General features: G+C 36.5%; 1 protein-coding gene across 3 annotated transcripts in view; it reads right to left on the reverse strand.

Annotated features, from left to right (window-relative positions):
* The window catches only part of CRY1 (cryptochrome circadian clock 1), a 90,319-nt gene that overhangs the window by 11,753 nt on the left and 51,683 nt on the right, over positions 1 to 26,883 (reverse strand). For all 3 annotated transcript variants that reach the window (XM_013964057.2, XM_013964055.2, XM_005680582.3), the window contains exons 2-3: positions 19,552 to 19,660; positions 701 to 843 (exon numbers count right to left, since the gene is read on the reverse strand). In XM_013964057.2, the coding sequence (XP_013819511.1) occupies positions 701 to 843; positions 19,552 to 19,660 (252 nt within the window). The remainder of the gene's footprint in view (positions 1 to 700; positions 844 to 19,551; positions 19,661 to 26,883) is intronic.

Below are 26,883 nucleotides of genomic sequence, written 5' to 3' on the forward strand. Positions count from 1 at the left end.
ATAAATTATGAGATTTCAGCACTTGTAAGGATGACAGTATGCCAAAGGTTAATGTTAAAAAATCTTATGAATCCTCAAATCTTACAGCACATATTAATAAAACTCCCGAAATTTAACCTTGACCACAGAATCCCTATTGGACAAAGCATGACAAAGACTGATATTTCATGAAATATACTTTGAGAAATAAGATATCATACCATTGATCAGAGGACTACATAATATTAATACAATTTGCATATGAACTAAAAATTCAGACAGACTATAGACACATAAAATAATTTATGACAAGCATGTAAAATATACCAAGGCACTTGATGGCTGTGTATCATATAAACTATAAAATTAATGTTGCTGAGAGCCCAGATTGGCAAATTAGTAGGCTGAGTTAGAATAGTCAAAGATAATTTTGTGATTCTTTTAATAGTTTTGGAACTGAAATTCTGAGTATTTTTATCTTATGCACTTAGGTCTGTAATTTTGGCGTCTGTCTTTGGGTAAACAAAAATTACAGAAGTTAAATAAAATGCTACAAGTTTGAGTTAATTTAATTCTCCACAATTCTATTATGCATGTCTTTATTTTCACTTTTGAACTTAAGTCCCACAGTACATTGTCTTTCTACTTAATACCACTTAAATGTACACTTCAAAATGGTTAAAATGACAAATTTAATGTTATATGTACTAAAAAATCTTACTTGTCTAGATCATATAATGTGTGTGAAATTCGTACAATTACTTCTACTCCAGCTTCAGTTGCCAGTTTCTTAATAGCCGCATCTCGTTCCTTTCCAAAGGGCTCAGAATCATATTCAATTGAAAGTTTAGTAATGTTCCATTCCTAAAGAGAAAGAAGCAAAAACATACATAAAATTTAATGATTATTTTCTCTACTATAACAACACAGGCTGGAAAAACATGAAAAGCTCCAACTCTACATATCAAATGATTATACTACTTTGAATATACAGAAAGAAAATGCACAATTTATAAATTCAAAATTATGTAAATCAGAAATGTGTACTCACTAGATTTATGCTAGGCATTATACAATCTAGCAATATGCTTAACCTAAGCTTCCTACATTAAATGTGTTTGTATAGCACTTTACTTGTTCAAATAATTTACACTTACATTATCTCATTTGTTACTCAAAATAATCCTCAGAGTTTGGCATTTTGGTTGTTAACTCCATTTTGCAGATAAGATTATTTTGAAAATTCAAGAATTTGTCAAGTTCAGAGAGAGCCATAATACCTGATTTTATGTCTGTTGATTCTAAGACTAGGTTCTTTTTTGAAAAAATTGGAGTATAATTACTTTACAGTGTTGTGTTATTTTCTGTGGAACAACCACATGAATCAGCTATACTCCCTCCTTCTTATATCTCCGTTCTACCCACTCCCTTATCCTACCAGTCTAGGTCATCACAGAGCACTGAGCTGAGCTCCCTGTATACAGCAGCTTCCCATTAGCTACTTGTTTTACACATGGTAGTGTATACATGTCAATGCTACTCTCTCAATTCATTCCACTCCCTCCTTCCCACCTTGTGTCCATAAGTCCATTCTCCATGTCTGTGTCTCTATTCCTGCCCTGCAAAAAGGTTTATCAGTAACATTTTTCTAGATTAATGCATATATGCATTAATATACGATATTTGGTTTACCCTTTCTGACTTAACTTCACTCCATGACATTCTAGGTTCATCCCCATCACCACATATGACCCAATTTTGTTCCTTTTTATGGCTGAGCAATATTCCATTGTATATATGTTCCACATTTTCTTTATTCATTTATCTGTTGATGGACATTTAGGTTGCTTCCATGTCCTAACTACTATTAATATAAACCTTTGACAGTTAATGTGGTACAAGCTGCTCTGGTGAGGTATTGTTTTACAATGTTTTACTCTTGATTATCAAAAAATATTAACTGTGGAAAATATAAACACACTTATAACAAGAGCAGATATTGAGTGCCAGGTGCTGTATTAATAAGTCCTGTAAACCTTCTTATAATCACTTTCAGTGAAGAGACTGTGACTTAAGGGAATTAAGTGATTTCCCAGGGTGGGGTAGTAAAGTTTTATGGTTTTTTTAATTCTAAAATCTAATCCGATATACCTTACAAATAAAAAAAAATTCACCTGTCATTCTACCATTATTTAACTGATTATATAATTACAAGTTGTACTTCTCCAAACCTGTATAGATTCAGTTCAGTTCAGTTCAGTTGCTCAGTGGTGTCCGACTCTTTGCAACCCCATGAATCGCACGCAGCATGCCAGGCCTCCCTGTCTGTCCATCACCATCTCCCGGAGTTTACCCAAACTCATGCCCATCGAGTCGGTGATGCCATCCAGCCATCTCATCCTCTGTCGTCCCCTTCTCCTCCTGCCTCCAATCCTTCCCAGCATCAGGGTCTTTTCCAATGAGTCAACTCTTTGCATGAGGTGGCCAAAGTATTGGAGTTTCAGCTTTAGCATCAGTCCTTCCAATCAACACCCAGGACTGATCGCCTTTAGGATGGACTGGTTGGATCTCCTTGCAGTCCAAGGGACTCTCAAGAGTCTTCTCCAACACCACAGCTCTAAAGCATCAATTCTTCGGTGCTCAGCTTTCTTCACAGTCCAACTCTCACATCCATACATGACCACTGGAAAAACCATAGCCTTGACTAGACAGACCTTTGTTGGCAAAGTAATATCTCTGCTTTTGAATATACTATCTAGGTTGGTCATAACTTTTCTTCCAACGAGTAAGTGTCTTTTAATTTCATGGCTGCAATCACCATTTGCAGTGATTTTGGAGCCCCTCAAAATAAAGTCTGACACTGTTTCCACTGTTTCCCCATCTATTTCCCATGAAGTGATGGGACCAGATGCCATGATCTTTGTTTTCTGAATGTTGAGCTTTAAGCCAACTTTTTCACTCCCTTCTTTCACTCTCATCAAGAGGCTTTTTAGTTCCTCTTCACTTTCTGCCATAAGGGTGGTGTCATCTGCATATCTGAGGTTATTGATATTTCTCCCGGCAATCTTAATTCCAGCTTGTGCTTCATTCAGCCCAGTGTTCCTCATGATGTACTCTGCATATAAGTTAAATAAGCAGGGTGACAATATACAGCCTTGACATATTCCTTTTCCTATGTGGAACCAGTCTGTTGTTCCATCTCCAGTCCTAACTGTTGCTTCCTGACCTGCATATAGGTGTCTCAACAAGGGCTATTTCCAATAGTGAGTTTTTTTTAAAATTGCTATTATAAACCTTTCAGTATACACCTTTATACATAAATCTTAAACATTTTGGGACACTTGTCTCATTTTTTCTAGAAGTAATTTTTTGAAACACAATTAATGGATACAATAAATTATATTTAAAATTTTGATAGATATTGCCAAATTTTCCACCAGATATCCTGCACCAATTTACACTCTCAATAGTAGTACACCAGTATTTTAAAAACCACTAATATAAACACATAACATACACAGGAAAATAATATCTCATTAAAAACTTTTTCATTTCTTGAAAGTCTTGGAGAATGCATACAAAGTTGTTAATAGCTGTTATCTTTGCAGGGTAGAATTTAGGAATATAAATAATTATTTTTTATTTTATACAATGTTGTATTGTTCATATTTGTTAAATACAAGCATCTACTGTTTTTGAAATTTAAAAATGAAATTAAAATGAGAACAGGAAAGAAAGCATTATATTTCTTTGTTTTATAGCGAGAGGCAGTATAGAGTGGTAGTTAAAAAACAAAGGATCTAAAGTCAAACTTCTCAAGTTCGAACACTGGTGCAACTATCTGTGCAAACTTCTAAACCTTCCATGCCTGTTTCCTGATCTTAAAATGGGTAGCATGTAAGTAGAGTACTTAGAGAGTACCTAGTATATAACAAACACTATGTGTTTATTAGAGTAAAATGAAAAAAATGATATTTTTGTTGTTGTTGTATAAAGATTAAATTGAGAAAAAATTTAATGAGACAATGTATGTAAATTATTTGGAAGAGAAAAGATGGTGATGCTGGGAAAGACTGAGGGCAGGAGAAGAGGGCGACAAAGGATGAGATGGTTGGATGGCACCACCAACTCAGTGGACATGAGTTTGAGCAAGCTCCGGGAGATAGTGAAAGACGGGGAAGCCTGGCGTGCTGCAGTTCATTGGGTCATAGAGTTGGACACGACTTAGCAACTGAGCAACAACAATGTAAATTGTTGAGTACATAGTACATAGTTAAGTCCTCAATGAATGACAGCTGTTATTACTGTTGTTACTAGCTATTTGTATATTTTTTTCTTCATGAATTACAGCTTATGTTTGCTTACGTTTCTATTGCAATTAATTCTCTTATGGATTTGTACACTCCTTATTTTTAATGACAAACTTTGTCACATATGTCACTTCCTAAATAGTCCGTAATTTAATTCTATGATATTTCTTGACAATTTTTTAGTTTTTGGTTAGTAAATGTTGGAGCTTAAAACAAGTCAGTAACAGTCCCTCCCCTTTTCCCTTTTTGAAGAGGAAGGGAAATATAAGTCAGAAAACTAAATGTAAAATAATAACCCACACAGTCTTCCCAGGCAATTGAAATAAAAACAAAAGTAAATAAATGGGACCTAATCAAACTTACAATCTTTTGCACAGCAAAGGAAATCATAAACAAAATGAAAAGACAACCTAAAGAGTGGGAGAAAATTTTGCAAATTATACAATCGACAAGGGCTTAATATCCAAAATATACAAACAGCTCATATAACTCAATATAAGAAAAAACAAACAATCCAATTAAAAAATTGGCAGAAGACTTAAACAGACATTTCTCCAAAGAAGTAATACAAATGGCCAATAGGTACATGAAAAGATGCTCAACATTGTTATTAGAGAAATACAAATCTAAATCTAAACTACAATAAGGTACCATCTTACATTGATTTTGCTGGTTAAAATGGCCATCATTAAAATGTCTACAAATAAATACTGGAAAGAATTTGGTTTTTCAAGTAATGTATGGATGTGAGAGTTGGACTATAAAGAAAGCTGAGTACCAAAGAATTGATGCTCTTGGGCTATGGTGTTGGAGAAGACTCTTGAGAGTCTCTTGGACAGCAAGGAGATCCAACCAGTCCATCCTGAAGGAAATCAGTCCTCAATATTCACTGGAAGGACTAATGCTGAGGCTGAAACTCCAATACTTTGACCACTTGATGAGAAGAACTGACTAACTGGAAAAGACGCTAATGCTGGGAAAGACTGAAGATGGGACAAGGGGACAACAGAGGATGAGATGGTTGGATGGCATCACCGACTTGATGGACATGAGTTTGAGTAAGCTCCAGGAGTTGGTGAAGGACAAGGAAGCCTGGCATGCTGCAATCCATGGGGTCGCAAAGAGTCGGACACCACTGAGCAATTGAACTGAACTGAGAGAATATGGAGAAAAGGGAATCCTCCTACACTGTTGGTGGGAATGTAATTTGAGACAGCCACTATGGAAAACAGTATGGAGGTTCCTCAGAAAACTGAAAGTAGAATTACCACATGATCCAGTGATGCCTCTCCTGGGCATATATCTAGACAAAACTCTAATGAAAAAAGACAGACCCAACCCTATGTTCACAGCAGCACTATTCACAATAGCCAACACAGAGAAACAACCTAAACGCCCATCGATAAATGAATGGATAAAGAAGATGTGGTACATATATACAATAGAATACAACTCAGTCATAAAAACAACAAAATAATGCCATTTGCCCCAATATGGATGCAACTAGAGATTATCATACTAGGTGAAGCAAGTCAGAAAGAGAAAGGCAAATACCATACATATCACTTATGTGTGGAATCTAAAATATGATACAAATGAATCTATCTACAAAACATAAACATACCCATGAGCACAGAGAACATACTTGTGGTTGCCAAGGCAGAAGAGGTTAAGGGAAGTATGGAGTGGGAGGTTGGGGTTAGCAGATGTAAGCTATTATATATAGAATGCATGAACAATCAGGTTGTACTGTCCAGCACAGAGAACTATATTCAATATCCTATGATAAACCATAATGGAAAAGAATATATAAAAAAGAATGTATGTAACTGAATCATTTTATGGTATAGCAGAAATTAATACAACATTGTAAATCATATATGCATGTATACATACCACATTACTAGTAAAGGTGAACTGGAAGAAATATATTAGGTTTAAGGACAGGTAAGCTTACAGATTTTTTACCACTGAATTAAACAGATTTAGCTACCCAAGGCTAAACAGCACATTTCTTTTAGTGTGGGCTGCCCCTATAAAATTTATCACATGGAAGAAGGGAACAGGACATGTACTCTCTGCAACTGAAGAGGTGAAAGGGGATGATCTGACCAATACTCACCTAACTCCTTCTATTAAACTCACTAGTGAGATCATTCATTTCTTCCCCTGGGGATAAATTAGTGGACATCTCTCCACAAGAAAAATGAAAAGCTAGGGAAGAGAAAGTTCCCCAAATATTAAATTTATTCATTCATATTCTAAGTATTTATTATAATTCTTAGCTCCTATTGTAGGTCCCTTCATCCTGGAACTTACTGAAGATTGGCAACACAGAGGGAAATAAATAATCAAATATATATACTATTAGGAAAAAAAGGATGTTATGATAGAGAATACGGGGGTGAGGATAAGCTGGTAAGTTAGTTATCTACTCTTAATTACACTAGCTAGACTTTCAGTTAGTGGTGAAAATTGAATATCCCTGCTTTGTTCTCTATTTCAGGTGTAAAGCATGTTTCACCATTAAGTATGCCATTAGCTATGTTTCTGTTGATATTACCAAGTTGATATTCAGCAATTTTCTATTGCTAGTTTGCATAAAGGTTTCTAAAAAATTACAAATGGGTGCTGACTACTGTCAAATGCTTTTCTTTATCACTGACATAATAATACCTTTTCATTTACTAATAGGACATATTAATTTATTATTTTATAATGTTGAACCAACTTTGTATTCCTGAAATAAACTCCATTGATCATGATGCAGTATTATTTCAAAATACTGTTAAGTTCTCTTTGTTAATATATTAAGGATATCTGAGTTTGTGTTTATGGGGACGCTTGGCTACACTTTTTTTCTTTCTTGAAAGTTCTTCATCAGATTTTGGTATCAGAGTTATGCTGCCCTCATAAACAAGTTCAGTGTTCCCAATATTATCCTGTTTCCCGGAAGAGTGTTATAAGACTGGCATTATTTCTTTCTTAAATACGTGATAGAATAAGTAAAGCCACCTGGGACCTGGAGTTTTACTTACTGGAATGTTTTTGATTATAAATTCAGTTTTGTAAAGAGAGGGCTATTCAATTTTTCTTTTTTTTCTCCTGAAATTTTAAGAAGTTGTACTTTTCAAGAGTATTTTTCATTTTATCTTAGTTGTGAACATTGACATTCAGTTCACTTCAGTCGCTCAGTCGTGTCTGACTCTTTGAGACCCCATACACCGCAGCATACCAGGCTTGCCTGTCCATCACCAACTCCTGGAGCTTACTCAAACTCATGTCCATAGCTTCAACTAGACAGACCTTTGTTGGCATAGTAATGTCTCTGCTTTTTAATATGCTGTCTAGGTTGGTCATAGCTTTTCTTTCAAGGAGCAAGCATCTTTTAATTTCATGGCTGCAGTCACCATCTGCAGTAATTTTGGAGTCCAAAAAAACAAAGTCTGTCACTGTTTCCTTTGTTTCCCCATCTATTTGCCATGAAGTGATGGGACTAGATGCCATGATCCTAGTTTTCTGAATGTTTAGTTTTAAGCCAACTTTTTCACTCTCCTCTTTCACTTTCATGAAGAGGCTCTTTAGTTCTTTTGTTTATATTGACGTTATGTTCTCTAGTTTATATTGACATTATGACATTTATAATATCTTTTATGCTTTCAAAGTTTAGAGACAATTTCGTGATGTCCCCTTTTTTATTCTTGATAAAGGTAATTTGTGTTTTCTCTCTTTTGGGCCCTGATCAGTACTGATAAGAGTTTATCAGTTTTATTAATCTTTTCAAAAGAAAACTGAACTCTGACTCAGAGTTTAATCAGGTGACAGAAACCACATTAGTAATTTGAACAGGGAAAATTTAATCTGAACAACTGTCAGCAAGTAAAAGGTGGTCAACAATGGTAAGGAGCAGAAGAAGAGTTAAGGCTATACTGTCCAATAAAGTAGATAACCACTAGCCACAGAAGCAGCTTCTGAGCACTTGAAATGTGGCTAGTTGGAATAGAGACATCCTATAAGCATAAAATATACTCTGGATTTCAAAGACTTCATATTAATATAAAAAAGGTTAAAATAGTATAGTGGTTTTATAATGATTTTATATTGAAAAGATAGTATTTTAGCTATACTATGTTAAATAAAATATATCTTAAAAATTAACCACATTTTTCTTACTTTTTAAAATATACATGTTAGAAATTTTAAATTACACATGTCTGTTGGATAGCACTGTTCTAAGCAGCTACCACATCTAAATGAAGGGAAAATAATTAAGCAATGAATTAAGAAAGTTTTCCTTCTTCCCCTGCTGAGATTCACACCTCATTGTGAATGAGGTGTGCTGCCTCAGGAATAACCATCCCCACAGGGAAGAAGCCTGCCAAGGGGCTAAGACCACCAGGAAAGTCTCTGATAAACTGTCTTTAAATGAAGAGTTTAATATAGACTATTTACATTTAATACAATTATTGATATAGCTGTGCTTAATTTTACCACGTTGGTAAGCTTTCCTTTTATCCATGTTTTCATTTACTCCTCTGTGCTCCCTTGTGCTCAGTTGCCCAGTCATGTCAGATTCTGTAGCCCCATGGATTGTAGTCCTCCAGGTTCCTCGGTCCATGGGGTTTTCCAGCAAGAATACTGGATTGGGGTACCATTTCCTACTCACACGGATTTTCCAAACCCAGGGACTGACTGAACCCATGTCTCCTGAGTCTCCTGCATTGGGAGGTGGATTCTTTACCACTAGTACTACCTGGAAAGCCCTCTGTGCCCCCATCTGCCTTTATTTGAATGAGAGATATTTTTAGAATTCCATTTAAAATTCCTCTATTAACTTTTTAGAAATAGCTTTTTGTGCTACTTAGATCACAGTATACCGTTATTATAGTCTACCTTCAAATAATATATTACAATTGAATGCTGTTAAAAATTTACATATACTTTCACTTACCTTTTTCCTGCCTTATGTGATCCTGCAATAGATTTTATTTCACATGTGTGTCAAGTCCCAAGATACTGGTATTATTCCCTACAATTTATCAATATTAGTTGGTTTTAATCTGTCAATGGTCTTCCAAAAATAGGACATATGAATGTACATAACTAAAAATAATGAAAAAAGAGGTCTTTTATATTTACCCATGTATTTAGTGCTCTTTTTCTTTCCTGAAGATCCTGTCTTTAGCCTAGAGTTATTTTCTTTCACCTAGCAGAATTTCCTTTAATATTAGTATTTTTTATAGTATAGATATGATGGAAAAAATTATTTCTGCTTTTTTGTGCCTAAAAATGCCTCCATTGTGCCTTTTCTTTTTTAAAAAAATGAATGTTTTTGCTAAGTAAACAGGGCTATTTCTAGTTTTTTAAAGCTGCCATTCCATTCTGTAAGAAAATACTGAATGCTATTATCATGGTTCCCTGAATATATCTTTTATCCTCTGGCGGCTTATAAAATTTTCCATCTTTGGTTTTCAGTTAATCGAGTATATGACATGACAAGATGTGATTTCCTTTATATTTATGTTGTTTGGGGTCTGTTGAGCTTCTTGGCACTGCAGGTTGATACCTTCCATCAACTTTGGAAACTCAATTATCTCTTCAAATTTTTTTCCTGTCCCAATCTCTCTTTCCCTCTTTTCTCTAGGTCTATAAGTACAGATATGTTAGGCCATTTACTACTGTTCCAGAGATCTCAAACACCCTATTCCCCTTTTAAAAAAATCTTCCTTCTCTTTGTGCTTCAGTTGGGATACTGACTGTCTTCAACTTTACTGATCTTTTTGTCTGCTCTGTTCAATCCAGATATCCAATTAATCAATCCAATTAATGAATTCTTCATTTTGATAGTATGTTTCAGTTCTAAGATTTTATTTGGTCCTTTTTAATATTTTCCATTTCTGTATTAAATTATCACCTCGTCACATCATTTTTCACCTCTTGACTAGATTCTCTACTACTATCCTTGTTGTTGTTTAGTAGTTCAGACATGTCTAATTCTTCGCGACCCATGAACTGCAACACACCACTTCCCCGTCCTTCACCATGTCCCAGAGTTTGCTCAAACTCATGTCCATTGAGTCAGTGATGCCATCCGTGCAGCTCATCCTCTATCATCCCCTTCTCCTCCTGCCTTCAATCTTTTCTAGCACTAGTGCCTTTTCTAATGAGTCGGTTCTTCATATCAGGTGGCCAAAGTATTGGAACTTCAGCATCAGTCCTTCTAATGAATATTTAGAGTTGATTTCCTTTAGGATTGACTGGTTTGATCTCCTTGCAGTCCAAGGGATTCTCAAAAATCTTCTCCAACACCACAGTTCAATAGCATCAATTCTTCGGCGCTCAGCCTTCTTTATGGTCCAACTCTCACACCTGTATATGACTACTGGAAAACCCATGGTGACTGCAGCCATGAAATTTAAAGACACTTACTCCTTGGAAGAAAAGTTATGACCAACCTAGATGGTATATTCAAAAGCAGAGACATTACTTTGCTGACTAAGGTCCGTCTAGTCAAGGCTATGGTTTTTCCTGCGGTCATGTATGGATGTGAGAGTTGGACTGTGAAGAAGGCTGAGTGCCAAAGAATTGATGCTTTTGAACTGTGGTGTTGGAGAAGACTCTTGAGAGCCCCTTGGACTGCAAGGAGATCAACTCTGGGATTTCTTTGGAAGGAATGATGCTGAAGCTGAAGCTCCAGTACTCTGGACACCTCATGTGAAGAGTTGACTCATTGGAAAAGACTCTGATGCTGGGAGGGATTGGGGGCAGGAGGAGAAGGGGACGACCAAGGATGAGATGGCTGGATTCCATCACTGACTCGATGGACGTGAGTCTGAGTGAACTCCGGGAGATGGTGATGGACAGGGAGGCCTGGCGTGCTGCGATTCATGGGGTCGCAAAGACTTGGACATGACTGAGTGACTGAACTTAGCTATATAGACCTTTGTCAGATCTCCATTATCTACAGAATAACAATTGTAAAGTCCTTTTTTATCCTAATCCCAAGATCCTCATCAACTGTGGGACTGTTTCTGTTTCTCTTTACTTGATTGCAAGTTATATATAATTGCTTCTTCATGCATCTCATAATTTGTGATCATATAACAGGCAATGGTATAAAGATTAGAGACAGAATAAACAATATTTATCTCTAGAAAAGTACATAGTCTTTGCTCTGACTGATAGAAGTCTAATTGATGGAGTCTGTAATTGAGCTGGGTCTGGGCTTTGTTGCTGCTTTCCTTAAATTTCATTCACCACTGGCTACAAATATTTTGAAGGCAGGATTCAGATTTTTCTTCAACAGGGCTTAAGTTCTGAGTAGTAACAAGACTCCAGCTGTCTCTCTCTGCTTTATAGCTTGGGCACTAGCTTTACAAATTATATGACATTTCTCTTTGCTTTGCTGTCTACCCAGCAGCTTTGCTTTCTGAGGACTTCTCTTTGTTTTCCAACCCTGTCCCCTAATATTCTGCACCTTTGGAGGCATCTTTCTACACTGATGTCCTGTTGCCAGCTTCAGGGAACAGCTCCTTTGCACTAAGTGAATTCCTAGTGCACTTAAGAGGGATCCCTCTCAACCCTTCTGCTTCACCCCAGCCTTTGGCATGCTGCCACTGGAGCTCCATGAATACACTGAAGAAAAGTACTGGACAGTGGGTACAAACTTGCTCTGTGACTAGGGCTTCTTGGAATTCTAATCTGCCATGTCAGCACACATATTACCACAAAGACTTTGGTAAAATTTCAACAAGTTTCTCTTTACTCTTAACTATGGTAAATTCCCTTCTCTTCCTGCTGTGATTTCAGGGGTGTAGCCTTGGGTATCTTCTTTCCCATGAAAGGCTCATCCCCTAATGGAACTTAATTTATTAGATTTATTTGTGTCATTAACTCTCTAATAGATTAAAAACAAACAAACAAACAAATCTATGATACTATGGCATATTCACTTTCTTCACATTATTAAGACAGGAGTGAATGGTCTACTGCAACTCTGCACATCTTAACCAGAAGTGGAAGTCTCTATCTACTCTTCAGCACAGCGTTTATTATTTATTTTTTAATATTTATTTATTTATTTGTCTGCACTGTGTCTTAGTTGCAGCAAGCAGGATCTTTGGATGCAGCATGTGGGATCTAGTTCCCTTACCAGGTATTGAACCCGGGCCCCCTGCATTGTGAGTGTGGAGTCTTGGCCACTGGACCACCAGGGAAGTCCCAGCATAGGTTTTATTTCAACCAACATATGGTTAACCTTTGCATTTCAACAGTAAATATAACAATAAGATTGTTGTAGTATTAACATATTTTCATGTGAAATAAGTATTATTCACTTCACAATTTTAAGCACTAAGATTCCTATCTGTTTTTATGTATCACAATTATTTGTTTAACCATTCAGAAGGCATAATATGAACCATTAAATGATGTAAAGTTCTTAAACAGTAGTACTGTAAAATATTATTTCACAAGTAATATTGTGAAAATAAGAAACATAAAATTTTATAGCAAAACAAAGTTATAAATCACAAACTTCCTTGGAGAAAGCATTACATTAAAAAATGTTAACTCACAAAATAACCAAAATATAATGAAGGTAAAGGTCCAAAAATTTCTGCCCATCCATCCATTACCCCTTCTTTTATTAAATAAATCTAGTCTCAGAGTTTTAAACAGAATTTATATTTAAGGTTCCTAAATTTACTGCAGACTTCTCCCCTGAGCTCTGGAGTTGAATGATACTCAACAAACACATTCATATGTCTAAAAGGCATCTCAAACTTAAAATGTTAAAAATAATGAACTCCTCATTTTTTCCCCAAGTTGTTCCTCCTAGAGTCTTCCTCATCTTGCTGAATGACAAACCACTGGGTCACTTGCCCAGGTTAAAAACCTAGAAGCTATCCTTGACTCTCTAATACCACATATAAACAAACTCTGTAGCCTCGATTTTAAAAATATATTTAAAATCCTACCATTTCTCAACACTCCTACTGCTATTCTAGTCCTAGTCACCATCATCGTGTTTCTATATAATTGCCTTGGCCTCCTAATTGACCCTTCTGCTTAAGTCTTTACAGCATTTCCATTCAACTTCTATTCTCTACAGCCATTGTGATTCTTTAAAAATGTAAGTGAAATCATGTCACTCCTCTACTCAGTGATCTCCTGTGGCATTCCATTTCACTCAGAGTAAAAGCCATAAAACATGGTAAAATCCTATGATCTGGCTCCTGCAATCTCTCTGACCCTATCTCTTATTTTTGCTCACTGTGCTCTGGCTAAAGCACACTGGCCTCCTTGTTGTTCTAAACAAGTCATGGCCCACATCTACATCAGGGCCTCTGCAACTGGGGCTCCCTCTGCCTGCGACACTCCTTCCCCATGTTGCAGTTACTCAGTAGCTTAAAACAACTGATTAATTCTCCAAGCCTCTCAGTTAACTAGATGGTTCTTCTGTTGGTCTCACCTGGGCTCACTCATGTGCCTGCAACCAGTGGGCAGCTTGGCTGGTACCAGATGATCTAAATGACCTCTCTCATACACTTCAGGCCTCGGTGCTGGCTGCTGGTTGGCCCGTTCTCTTCATATGTGTGCACATGCTCAGTTGCTCAGTCGTGCCTGACTCTTTGCAACCCCATGAACTGTAGCCCATTAGGTTCCTCTTTCCATGGGACTTCCAAGGCAAGAATACTGGAGGAGGTTGTAATTTCTGACTCCAGGATATCTTCCTGACCCACTGACTGAACCTGCATCTCTTGCATCTCCTGCATTGGCAGGCAGATTCTTTACCACTGAGTCACCTGGGAAGCCCCTCTCTACAGGCGGTCTCCCACAATTTGACATTCTAGCCCCGTCCTTACCCAGTACAAGGGAGCATTCCAGTGGGAAAAGGTAGAAGCTGCAAGGTCACTTGAGGCCTAGAATTTGGAACTTGCCATCTTCTTTGGCACTTAGTCAAAACAACATATAAGGCCAACCCAGATTTAAGGGAGTAGGGGAAAAAAAAATCTACCCTTTGATGAACAAGTTGCAAAATTTTGTGGATTCAATATATCACACCCCAGATATCTGCATGGCTCAGTCTCTTCATACATTTGCTCACATGTCACCATATCAGTGAGGCCTTCTATGACTCCATATAAATTAACTATCCTTCCCTCACCTTGGGACTTTCTTTCCCACATTTTATTTTAGCATCTACATCACCTGACATTGCATATTTATTTTATTACTGATCTCTTTCCCAAAAGAGTGTAAGATCTGTGAAGGTAGGAATTTTCTCTTTGGTTCACCATTATGCCCCCAGCACCTTGAACACTGCCGTGTATACACAGCAGGCACTCAAGCAGTATCTGACAAATGAATTATCTTATTCAAATGAGCATGTACCATGAACTAAGATGAATGGATAAGAAAGCTGTGGTACATATACACAATGGAGTATTACTCAGCCGTTAAAAAGAATTCATTTGAATCAGTTCTGATGAGATGGATGAAACTGGAGCCAATTATACAGAGTGAAGTAAGCCAGAAAGAAAAACACCAATACAGTATACTAACACATATATATGGAATTTAGGAAGATGGCAATGACGACCCTGTATGCAAGACAGGAAAAAAGACACAGATGTGTATAACGGACTTTTGGACTCAGAGGGAGAGGGAGAGGGTGGGATGATTTGGGAGAATGGGAATTCTAACATGTATACAGTCATGTAAGAATTGAATCGCCAGTCCATGTCTGACGTAGGGTGCAGCATGCTTGGGGCTGGTGCATGGGGATGACCCAGAGAGATGTTGTGGGGAGGGAGGTGGGAGGGGGGTTCATGTTTGGGAACGCATGTAAGAATTAAAGATTTTAAAATTAAAAAAAAAAAAAAAAGAATCCAAAGAATCCAAAATGACTCAAAAAGCATAATATAAATTTAGGCATGTGAAATGTTAGTGGCAGAGGATGAGATGGTTAGATAGCATCACTGACTCAATAGACATGAATCTGAGCAAACTCCAGGAGACAGTGAAGGACAGGAAAGCCTGGTGTGCTACCCTAACCCTAACCCAGTCCACGGGGTTGCAAACAGTCAGACATGACTTAGTGACTGAACAACAACATTAGTGGCTTTATATGTTCTTCTTTTATTTATTCTGTGATTTTGAACAAAATATTTTATTATGCCTCACTGTGTCCATCTATAAAGACTTAGACACATGTCTCTTGTTTCTTGGATATAATGAGAATTTTTTATACCAATACTTTAAACTCTTCATAAAAAGCTTCTAACAGGCCCTAGAATATGCACTGTCTTAACAGCTTATCAGTCTGGAACCAAATGTAGACAATACAAGATTTAGCTGCATAGTAATAATAATTTATGTAAGACACCTATGATTAATAGTGTCATTCAAGTTTTGCCTAGGCTAGTGTCTGCTAAGTTTATCACTTCCTAAGTAGAACATGAAAAAAATACAAGTTTTTAAAAAAAGCCATCCTGTCAGCTTACATTAAGTAGAACTTAACAGAAAAATTCTAAGTAGAAAACACATAAGAAAAAACAAGTTTATCAGATACAGGTGTGTGTAAATATATATTTTAAAAATGCTCTGGCCCCATTCCTAAATCTATTCAGTATAAACAGAATAAAACGAATGAATGCTGTAGAGAGGGTGTACACTAGAGGAGACATCAGTACTAAAATCACTGTCACCATCCCAATAAATTAAAGGCACTGTTATCAGGTCTAAATCAGTTTTATCTCCAATGTAGGAAGAAGCTGAATTACTTACCCATTAAAAGTTCTCACTATTTGCTGTATTAGAATAATAAAACCAGAGACAATAATGTAAATGAGTCAGCTAGTTGGCATAAGTCACCCTTATGGCAGAAAGTGAAGAGCAACTAAAGAGCCTCTTGAGAAAGAGAAGAGTGAAAAAGTTGGCTTAAAGCTCAACATTCAGAAAACGAAGATCATGGCATCTGGTCCCATCACTTCATGGGAAATAGATGGGGAAACAGTGGAAACAGTGCCTGACTTTATTTTGGGCGGTTCTAAAATCAACTGCAGATGGTGACTGCAGCCATGAAATTAAAAGACACTTACTCCTTGGAAGGAAACTTATGACCAACCTAGATAGCATATTAAAAAGCAGAGATATTACTTTGCCAACAAAGGTCCATCTAGTCAAGGCTATGGTTTTTCCAGTGGTCACGTATGATGTGAGAGTTGGACTGTGAAGAAAGCTGAGTGCTGAAGAATTGATGCTTTTGAACTGTGGTGTTGGAGAAGACTCTTGAGAGTCCCTTGGACTGCAAAGAGATCCAACCAGTCCATCCTAAAGGAGATCAGTCCTGGGTGTTCATTGGAAGGACTGATACTAAAGCTGAAACTCCAATACTTTGGCCACTTCATGTGAAGAGTTGACTCACTGGAAAAGACTCTGATGCTGGGAGGGATTGGGGGCAGGAGGAGAAGGGGACAACAGAGGATGAGATGGCTGGATGGCATCACCGACTCGATTGCACATGAGTATGGGTGAACTCCAGGAGTTGGTGATGGACAGGGAGGCCTGTAGTGCTTCAATTCATGGGGTCACAAAGAGTAGGATACGACTGAGCGACTGAACTGAACTGATTTGCTGCACTAGAATAATAAAACCAGAGACAATAATGTAAATGAGTCAGCTAGTTACTGACAAAAGAAATCTTCCTCCTCAGAAAAACTGGGGGTGTAAGGGTCAGAGATGAGGAGACCCCTTTTTATTGTACACTCTTGGGCTCATTTCTGAAATACATGCATACAGTACCTCTAAACAAAAACAGTAAAAATAAAAACAATACAATAAAAAGAATTAACTCCCTCTATGGTTCTGACATATTAAATAAACCTGAAAGTTTTCATAAAATATATTTTATATGGACTATATCAGAATCAAATAATAAGCACTCTAGGCACAGTAATATATATTCATGTATCTATATTTTATGGCCTTTGTAGAAACCACTGCCTCTCTGTCAAAGTGACAAGACAAGAAGCATAGCATCTAAATTCAGAAGATAGTCTGATCCAATAATATGCTATTCCAGGCAGAAGAAAGCTCAAAATAAAGAACACAAAAGACTTGCTTCAGTTCAGTTCAGTCACTCAGTCGTGTCCGACTGTTTGCGACCCCATGAATCGCAGCACGCCAGGCCTCCCTGTCCATCACCATCTCCTGGAGTTCACTCAGACTCACGTCCATCGAGTCCGTGATGCCATCCAGCCATCTCATCCTCGGTCGTCCCCTTCTCCTCCTGCCCCCAATCCCTCCCAGCATCAGAGTCTTGCTTACTTAAACCATTTTTGTCAAAGGAGGTAAATAAATGTTTTGTTATTTTAAAGGTACTTAAAAATCCTCAAGATTCAATTTACTTATAATACATGGATTTATATAAAGTTGAAGCAGATATTCATATATACTTTATACATATGAGTTGCTGATCAACTATTACCATTGTTCCTGATATACTTTCTGCTCAGAGCTCTTGCATGTAACTAGGTTAAATTCTGACCCTAAGAAGCTATAGTAGTAAGAAAACTTCCGTAAAATAAATTTTGACTAGCCACAACTGTTGCATTAGTCATATCCTAAACGTTAAAAATTTCTTTCATGCTGATGAAAAAAGGCAAGGTAGTGTTAATTGAATTCCCAGAATTGGGGATATTTTCACTCAGGAAAAGGAACTGTTCTCTTCTGCATTCGAAATAGAAACAATGCTATTATAAAAATTTGATGAATCAAACTGTTGTAAGAAAAAAACAGATATACATTAGGAATTCTAACTGCAATAAATAGGAAGGGATGAACTAAGCCAAGAAACAGCCTGAGCACTTCCGTGAGCTACTTTATGACCTTGGTCAGCTCATTTAATCTCTTTAGGACTAAATTTTTCATGTGGACAACAGAGGGGAAAATAAGATTAGGAGATCTTTAAGATTCTACCAAGTTTAAAAAAATTACAGTTTTGTAGCATGTCAATTGATATAGTCCTTTGACTCAGAAAGTCTTACAAGAGTTATCCCACAAATGTACTAGCAAATGTGAGTAAAGACATGTATATTTGAACAAGGACATTCACTGACAGCATAACTTGAACTAGCAAAAGGCCTGTAGAAAAACAACTACGTGTTCACTAGAAAGCTAGTGAAAGAAATGATACCCTCAAAAAATAAAAAATAGAACACAGATCATATGGTAATATGATCCAGCAACTCTACTCCCATTATTTATCTGAAGAAAACAAAAACACTAATTTAAAAGATGTATGTACCTCAATGTTCACGTCAGCATTATTTACAATAGCCAATATATGGAAGCAACCTAAGTGCCTACCAACAGATGAATAACGATTTACATATACACACACAGAAATATTACTCAGCCATAAAAAGAAAGAATGAAATCTTGTCATTAGCAATAGCATCGCAAATGTAAGACCTTGAGGACATTATGCTAAGTGGTAATAACTTTGCATGGTATGCAATCAATAAAATATTGAACCACTACATTGTATACCTGAAATATAAATTATAAGTCAATAATAATTTTTTAAAAAGGAAACTATAGCATATCTACACAATGGAATACTATGAAGCCATTTAAAAGACTGAGAAAGTAACATGGAACAATATCCAAAATACATGATTATGCAAATAAAGCACAGCATAGAATGGTATAACATAGCATGTTCTCATCTTGGTTTTAAAAACAGAGGTTTTTAAAAGGTTTTAACAGAGGTTTTAAGGTTTTTAAACAGAGGTTTAAAAGCACATGAATAAAGCACGTGAATAAAGCATGGCATAGAATGGTATAACATGGCATGTTCTTATCTTGGTTTCAAAAACAAGAGGTTTTTAAAAGGTTTTAACAGAGGTTTTAAATACACATAAACCACACAAATATATGTATATAAATACACATACACATATGCATTCTTATTTATGCAAGGACTATTTCTAACGCATATATAAGAAAGCGGTAGTAGCTGTTGCTTCTGAGAGGGGAACTAGCAGTTTAAAATAGAAGAAAGATTTAACTTCAATGTAAATCATTTTTTTCACAGTCTGATTTCACACTTTCTGTGTAACATTTTCATTAAGAAAAAATCCACATATATTTAAAAATTTTACATTTCCCATACTAAAATTTAAATTATCCCCCCCACAAATGTGTCTTCTCTGACAAGAGATTTTTCTTTTATGCAAAGATTTTTTTCAATTACCTTGAAAAGCCGGGGAAACACATCTGCTGGTTGTCCACGAATCACAAACAGACGAGAGTTTAATTTTCGCAGATTGGCATCAAGGTCTTCAAGACATTGAAGCAAAAATCTAGAGAGAGGAAAATATTATTTAAATTCTTCAAAATACATATTTATAAGATTTAAAGTAATAAAAAGTAATAAAAAGTCATGCTATTCTAAAATTTGAAATCTCATCTTTTTTACCTCTTTAAAATCTTCTAATTTCTAGATCATGTAAAAATTAGTGCTTCCAGAAACCATTCTTATAAGTTTTTAAAAATTATGGCACAAGTTTCTCAGTATTTTTAAATGAACTTCCTAAATTAAATGAATAACTGTCATTAAATAATGGTGACTGTTAGTAAAAATCATATAAAGAAATAAAATAATTAAATGAATTAATCTCATTGTTTAAACTTGGTGAAATAAATCCAAGTTAATATAGAAAAGCCACCTTGAAAAACCTAGGACACTAGGTTTTCTTTGGGAAAAAAAAGAACACTTTTAACATCCTATTTAATCACTCTGAACAAGTGAATAAGACTTTGAGCCCTTTATTAGGGGATGTTGTAATCAGCTAAGAGAGAGAAGGAGTAAAGTCCATTGTCAAGTTTCTAATATAAAGAATCTGATAATAAATAGATGTTAAATTATGTGCGTTAACTCTCTGAGTATAGAGAATACCAAATTAATTTTTTCATAAAAGGTTTCTGAGGAAGGTGGGGCTGTAAATTTTTTTCAATGAAGTTAGCGTCAATAAGTCCTATGCATAATAGATATCTGGGGAAATTCTGGGGTGGAGGCAGAAGACTGCTTATTTTGCATCTTCCATTGTAAAGAAATGGGGCAGTTCACAAGAGCAAATCCAAAATAGATGTCACCCCTGGAAGGTTCAACCTCATTGTTTGCCTCATGTTAATTTTCTCTAAGGTTTCATGTAGATTCTGTTCCTCTCTCTGTTCTGTTCCCCTCTTGACTCTGCTTCTTTTATGTTTTTCATTTTTAATATCTATCCATCTTTTCCACAGGGCTTATGATCTTCCAGAATAATGACTGTGCCTTACGTATGAGGAGGAGTGGTTAAAATGAATACAAAGGCATATTTCAGAACCGCATTGTTCAACATGGTAGCCACTAGGCATGTGTAACCATTTAAATTAGTTAAAATTAAAATTTCAGTTCCTCAGTCACACTTGCCATATAGCAAGGTCTCTCAATAGCCACATGTATGGCTAGCAGTGACCATATTGGACAGCACAAGCAAAGAATGCTTCCATCATTGCAGAAATTTCTATTTGACAGCACTGCTCTAGAAGATTATTCAGAATAGATCATTTTGTTCTCTTTGCCCATTCCAATCCCCATTCCTCATTGCCCATTCCAATTTCATTTCACCAAGAAAGTCTTGTTAATTTTCTATAGATGTAGTTATTAAGTGACATCAGTCAGTTCAGTCGCTCAGTCGTGTCCGACTCTTTGCAACCCCATGAATCGCAGCACGCCAGGCCTCCCTGTCCATCACCAACTCCTGGAGTTCACTCAAACTCACGTCCATCGAGTTGGTGATGCCATCCAGCCGTCTCATCCTCTGTCGTCCCCTTCTCCTCCTGCCCCCAATCCCTCCCAGCATCAGAGTCTTTTCCAATGAGTCAACTCTTCGCATGAGATGGCCAAAGTACTGGAGTTTCAGCTTTAGCGTCATTCCTTCCAAAGAACACCCAGGACTGACCTCCTTTAGAATGGACTGGTTGGATCTCCTTGCAGTCCAAGGGACTCTCAAGTGACATCAGTATAACTAGTCAAATCTGATATTCTTTCCCCTTAGGAGTCATTATCTCTATGGGCTTAGGGAGTCAGAGTGCTATATTCACAAGGCTGTTAAAGACATCCCATCATTTCACCTTAGGAAGTCTAACAGTTGTCCTTCAAGAAATAGGAAATAAACCTTTATATACTCACATTTATGTTACACCAAATCTTTTTGTCTTGGTTTACAGTCACCTCCCTAACACACTATCCTTAATGCTCAAACTACTGCACAACTGCTCTCATCTCACATGCTAGCCAAGTAACGCTCAAAATTCTCCAAGACAGGCTTCAACAGTATGTGAACCATGAACTTCCAGATGTTCAAGGTGGATTTAGAAAAGGTAGAGGAACCAGGGATCAAATTGCCAACATCTATTGGATCATCAAAAAAGTGAGACAGTTTGAGACAAACATCTACTTCTGCTTTATTGACTACACCAAAGCCTTTGTGTGGATCACAATAAACTGTGGAAAATTCTGAAAGAGATGGGAATATCAGACCATCCGACCTGCCTCCTGAGAAATCTGTATGCAGGTCAAGCAGCAACAGTTAGAACTGGACATGGAACAACACACTAGTTCCAAATCGGGAAAGGAGTACGTCAAGCTGTATATTGTCACCCTGCTTACTTAACTTATATGCAGAGTACATCATGAGAAACACTGGGCTGGATGAAGCACAGGCTGGAATCAAGATTGCCGGGAGAAATATCAATAACCTCAGATATGCAGATGACACCACCCTCATGGCAGAAAGCGAAGAGAAATAAAGAGCCTTTTGATGAAAGTGAAAGAGGAGAGTGAAAAAGTTGGCTTAAAGCTCAACAGTCAGATAACTAAGATCATGGCATCCGGTCCCATCACTTAGTGGCAAATAGATGGGGAAACAATGGAAACAGTGAGAGACTTTATTTTGGGGGGCTCCAAAATCACTGCAGATGGTGATTGCAGTCATGAAATTAAAAGACACTTACTCCTTGGAAGGAAAGCTATGACCAACCTAGACAGCATATTAAAAAGCAGAGACATTACTTTGCCAACAAAGGTCTGTCTAGTTGAAGCTATGGTTTTTCTAACAGTCATGGATGGATGTGATAGTTGGACTATAGAGAAAGCTGAGTGCCAAAGAATTGATGCTTTCGAACTGTGGTATTGGAGAAGACTCTTGAAGAGTCCCTTGGACAGCAAGGAAATCCAACCAGTCCATCCTGAAGGAAATCAGTCCTGAATATTCACTGGAAAGACTGATGCTGAAACTCCAATACTCTGGCCACCTGATGTGAAGAGCTAACTCACTGGAAAGGACCCTGATACTGGGAAAGATTGAAGGCGGGAGGAGAAGGGGATCAGAGAGGATGAGATGGTTGGATGGCATCACCGACTCAATGAACATGAGTTTTCTAAGCTCCCAGAGTTAGTGATGGACAGGGAGGCCTGGCATACTGCAGTTCATGGGGTCACAAAGAGTCAGACATGACTGAGCAACTGAACTGAACTGAACTGATCCCAACCCACCAGTACCAATGTGTAAATCCTTTGGGGAGAATATTGTTGCTGACTATTGTTGTTAAAGCAATATAAAAGCATCTAAGTTTTATAAAATTATCCATAACTATGAATAACATCATGTTTAGTGATAAATGTTTCCTGGGAAGCAGTTTTCTGTATTTGCTTGGCAAAATAATTTTTAGACCCTGAGGTACTCAGATCAAAAATTAACAAGTTGAATGAACTAGCAATTTTAAAGTTTTTTAAATTCAAACAGTACAAAACTAAAATGTCCTGGAAAGATAATCCATGGAAGAAATAATACTCAAATCTCTTTTGTAGTGTGAGTTTCAGTATCTTCTCTACCAGACCAGACAGTAAGTAGCAGAGCTCTCCACATTCTACATTTTGGGTAGAAAAGTTTTCATGTAGTACAAGTAGGTCAGTGACAGATAATAAGATGGGAAAAGGGAAAAAAAGGACCTGATTAATTTATAAAATGAAGTAGTAAGCCTCAACTAGTTAATAATTAGCCCCTTATTTTTCCCTTTCTTGTTCACAGTTGAATAAGCATTCTTAATGCTTTTCAATAAACACTCTATGAACCAAACAAACATTGTACATGATGATGTGGACTAAAGCAATGGAAAAAGTTTTGCAACCAGAATTAACTTTGTTTTGGCATTCCATAAAACAAAGGAATAGAAATTGTATTCCAGTATAGTGTTTTTCTCCAACAGATGTTATTGATGACTTTTTTCTTCCATAGTATGTTTTCCTTCCATGGCTATTATTGTTTATATCACTGTAACTTAACATAAAAATTGCAGAGATACAGTAGATTCAAATATGTATTTCAGAAAATAATTGTGAAGGAAAGAAAAAGAGCAGCATGGAGAATGCATGGTGTTGCTTTTCTCTGTTATAAGCCTTTCTATGCTATGACTTTTAAAATGACTGCATATATTATTTTGATAAAATAAAATTTACTTTGCATATATCTACTTGTTACATGTGTATAAGAAAATAACTGTAAGCATACTCATCAACCTGTTAATAATAGCTACCCTGAGCACCAAAGAATTCATGTTTTCCAACTGTGGTGTTAAAGAAGACTCTTGAGAGTCCCTTGGACTGTAGGAGATCAAACCAGTCAATCCTAAAGGAAATCAACCCTGAACACTCATTGGAAGGACTTATGCTGAAGCTGAAGCTCCAATATTTTGGCCACCTGATGCCAAGAGCCTACTCATTAGAAAAGACCCTGATGCTAGGAAAGAGTGAAGGCAGGAGAAGGGTATGACAGATGATGAGATGGTTGGATGCATCACTGACTCAATGGACGTGAGTTTGAGCAAACTCTGGGAGATAGTGAAGGACAGGGAAGCCTCAAATGTTGCATCCATGGGGTTGCAAAGAGTCAGACACAACTGAGCGACTGAACAACAACTATTGGGGAGAGCAAGTTTGGGGTGGGGGTAAAGAAGAGAGAAACATACTTTTTTAAACTTCATAAAGGGTATAAAATTGATAATTAGCATAGATTCCTTCCAAGTAGAACAAAATTGAAAAATATTATATCTGATGGAAACCTGGGTTAACACACAATGAACATCTTTCAAAGCAACTGGCATACTTCTATGGCATCAGTTTTCACAGTTTGTGGTATCTCATTGCATAGATGTTCCATAATTTAATAATTAATAGCAACAAATTACTATCCTTCAACCAATCCTGGAAAGTTCTAATTTCCTCATGTGTTAAACTGGGATAGTAATAGGGCCCATATCATAGTATTGTTGTGAGAATTAAATGTTAATGTATGTGAAGCTCTTAAAACAGTGCCTGACCCACAGTAAGCATGATTATATGTCTCATCATTCCTATAATAATTTTAGTCCCCTCTTTCCTACAATAATTCTACTTCTTGTTATCTCATGTTAGTATTATTTGCTCAATGCCTTAAAATAGTCCTGCCTACCAATACCAAATTTTCCTGAGGCACACTTTCCTGTAAAAAGGTCTTCAAAGGTTCATTCACCTATAGAATGAAGAACAAATTATTCTGTTTGACTAACTTAGGGTTTCAGGTTCATTTTTCTGCCACTCCTCTTTCCCTTCTGCCAAATCAAACTACTTTCCCCCACACACATTTAATCTCCTGGAATTTGCTCCATGCTCTTCCCTTGGCCTGGAGCACCTTCCTAATTCCCATCTCTATTTTCTGCTAATTTTCAGTCTTCCATATGAAAGTAATTTCTCCATCCCATATACTCTCAAGGGACATAATGTATCTCATCATAGAGAAACTTTCAGATTATATGTTACATGATAGTTATCATATAATCACCTTCTCCTCCTGAAGGATTTCAAATTAAGTATCTGTGTCTCATGCCTACCTACACAGTTAACTTTATCTGTGTTTTGGTTTCTGTATTTGGCAAACAAATTTCAATATGTGCCTTACACAGTTTGCTGAAAAGATCAGAAATAGGAGAAATGACCTATAGAAATGTCTGTAACATCTGTTGGAAGGATTTGTTGTTGTTCAGTTGCTAAGTCACATCCAACTCTGTGACCCCATGGACAGTAGCATGCAAGGCTCTTCTGTCCACTGTATCCTGGAGTTTGATCAAATTCAAAGGATTAAAAAAAGTATAAAGTCACTAGTACTTGGTAGATATTCATTAAACAGAAGTTACAATTATTCTCCCTTGGGAAAAATTTATAGTTTTGAAAAAATAACATGTATTTTTATATATAAATAACTGGGCATGACAACAGATGACAATGAATTAGTTGGATGCCTACAAGTATATACACAATTGTCTCGACTCTTAACCTTCCCTGAATGTGAATTTGAACAAAGGTTTGATGAAAATCTTTTCCACAAGCAAAGCAAATGTGAATATGAATATATATACATACAGATACAGTGTAATTAAGACCCTGAATCAACTAATCTCTAAGCATATAATTCTTCCTTGGTAACACCGTAAAATCTTCAATACTCTTAAGTTCAAAGTATCAACTCATTCCCAGGTAAGATTTCTTTTTAGTACTGAAGGAATAATGTTACTTCAAAGAATACTATATAAAGTCTAATCTTTCATTCTTGACCCTCATCAGAGAAGAGAGTGGGTTCTGCCAGAGTTCAGATTCAATGTATTCCATATCATATCATTTTCAACCTTTATATATTACAAATGCATGTACCTAAGTACAGGAATCCAATGCTGAATGGACTGATTTAATACCCTGAAATTATACACAGCTTGTAGGATCTCAGATCCTAGATCATGGATTAAACTTGGGCCATGACAGTGAAAGCCTGGACTCCTAACCACCAGGCCAACAGGGAACTCCTTATAAGGTACAGTTTAAATAGGAACATATTTTCAGACCTTATTCAGTTTGGTGTGTTTACTGTTTTCTTGAAACCATATCCATTTGAAGGCTCAGTTAATAATGCTATTAACTACTGATACATGCACTGGGTTGATTTTTAAACAGGACAAATGTTAGTAAAACTCACTACAGCCTTTTGCATAATCGTACTGCCTAAACAGAAGAATAGTTCTGTTGATATTTAATTACTGAATACAATATGAATTGTAGCACTTCACAATAAATTGAAGAGATGTTAGGTTAATAAAATATATTCCTTCACTTTAAATATTTTAAGGATTTTTTTAAAACCTCCAGTGATCACTACTTTATTGCTATTAGAAAAAATTACATGTTGGTGAGTTTCCTTATACCAGTTCCAAAAGATGATTTCAACATGAATCAACAGAAATAGTTTCTTAAAGTAGGTCATTGCTATAGCAACCAGTGGGCAGTTTGGTATACTCCCCATAACAATGACCTACTTTCCAGCCTGTGCTAGAACAGCTTTATATAACTTGAATTTCTTGTTCTGTCTAGAAAATAGTCTAAAAAAGGCAATAGTAAGATACAACATAATCCCATTCCTGCTAAAAACAAGGCATTATGAATTAACATGTATCATAC

The sequence above is a fragment of the Capra hircus genome, chromosome 5, assembly GCF_001704415.2.
Source record: "Capra hircus breed San Clemente chromosome 5, ASM170441v1, whole genome shotgun sequence".
Lineage (NCBI taxonomy): Eukaryota > Metazoa > Chordata > Mammalia > Artiodactyla > Bovidae > Capra > Capra hircus.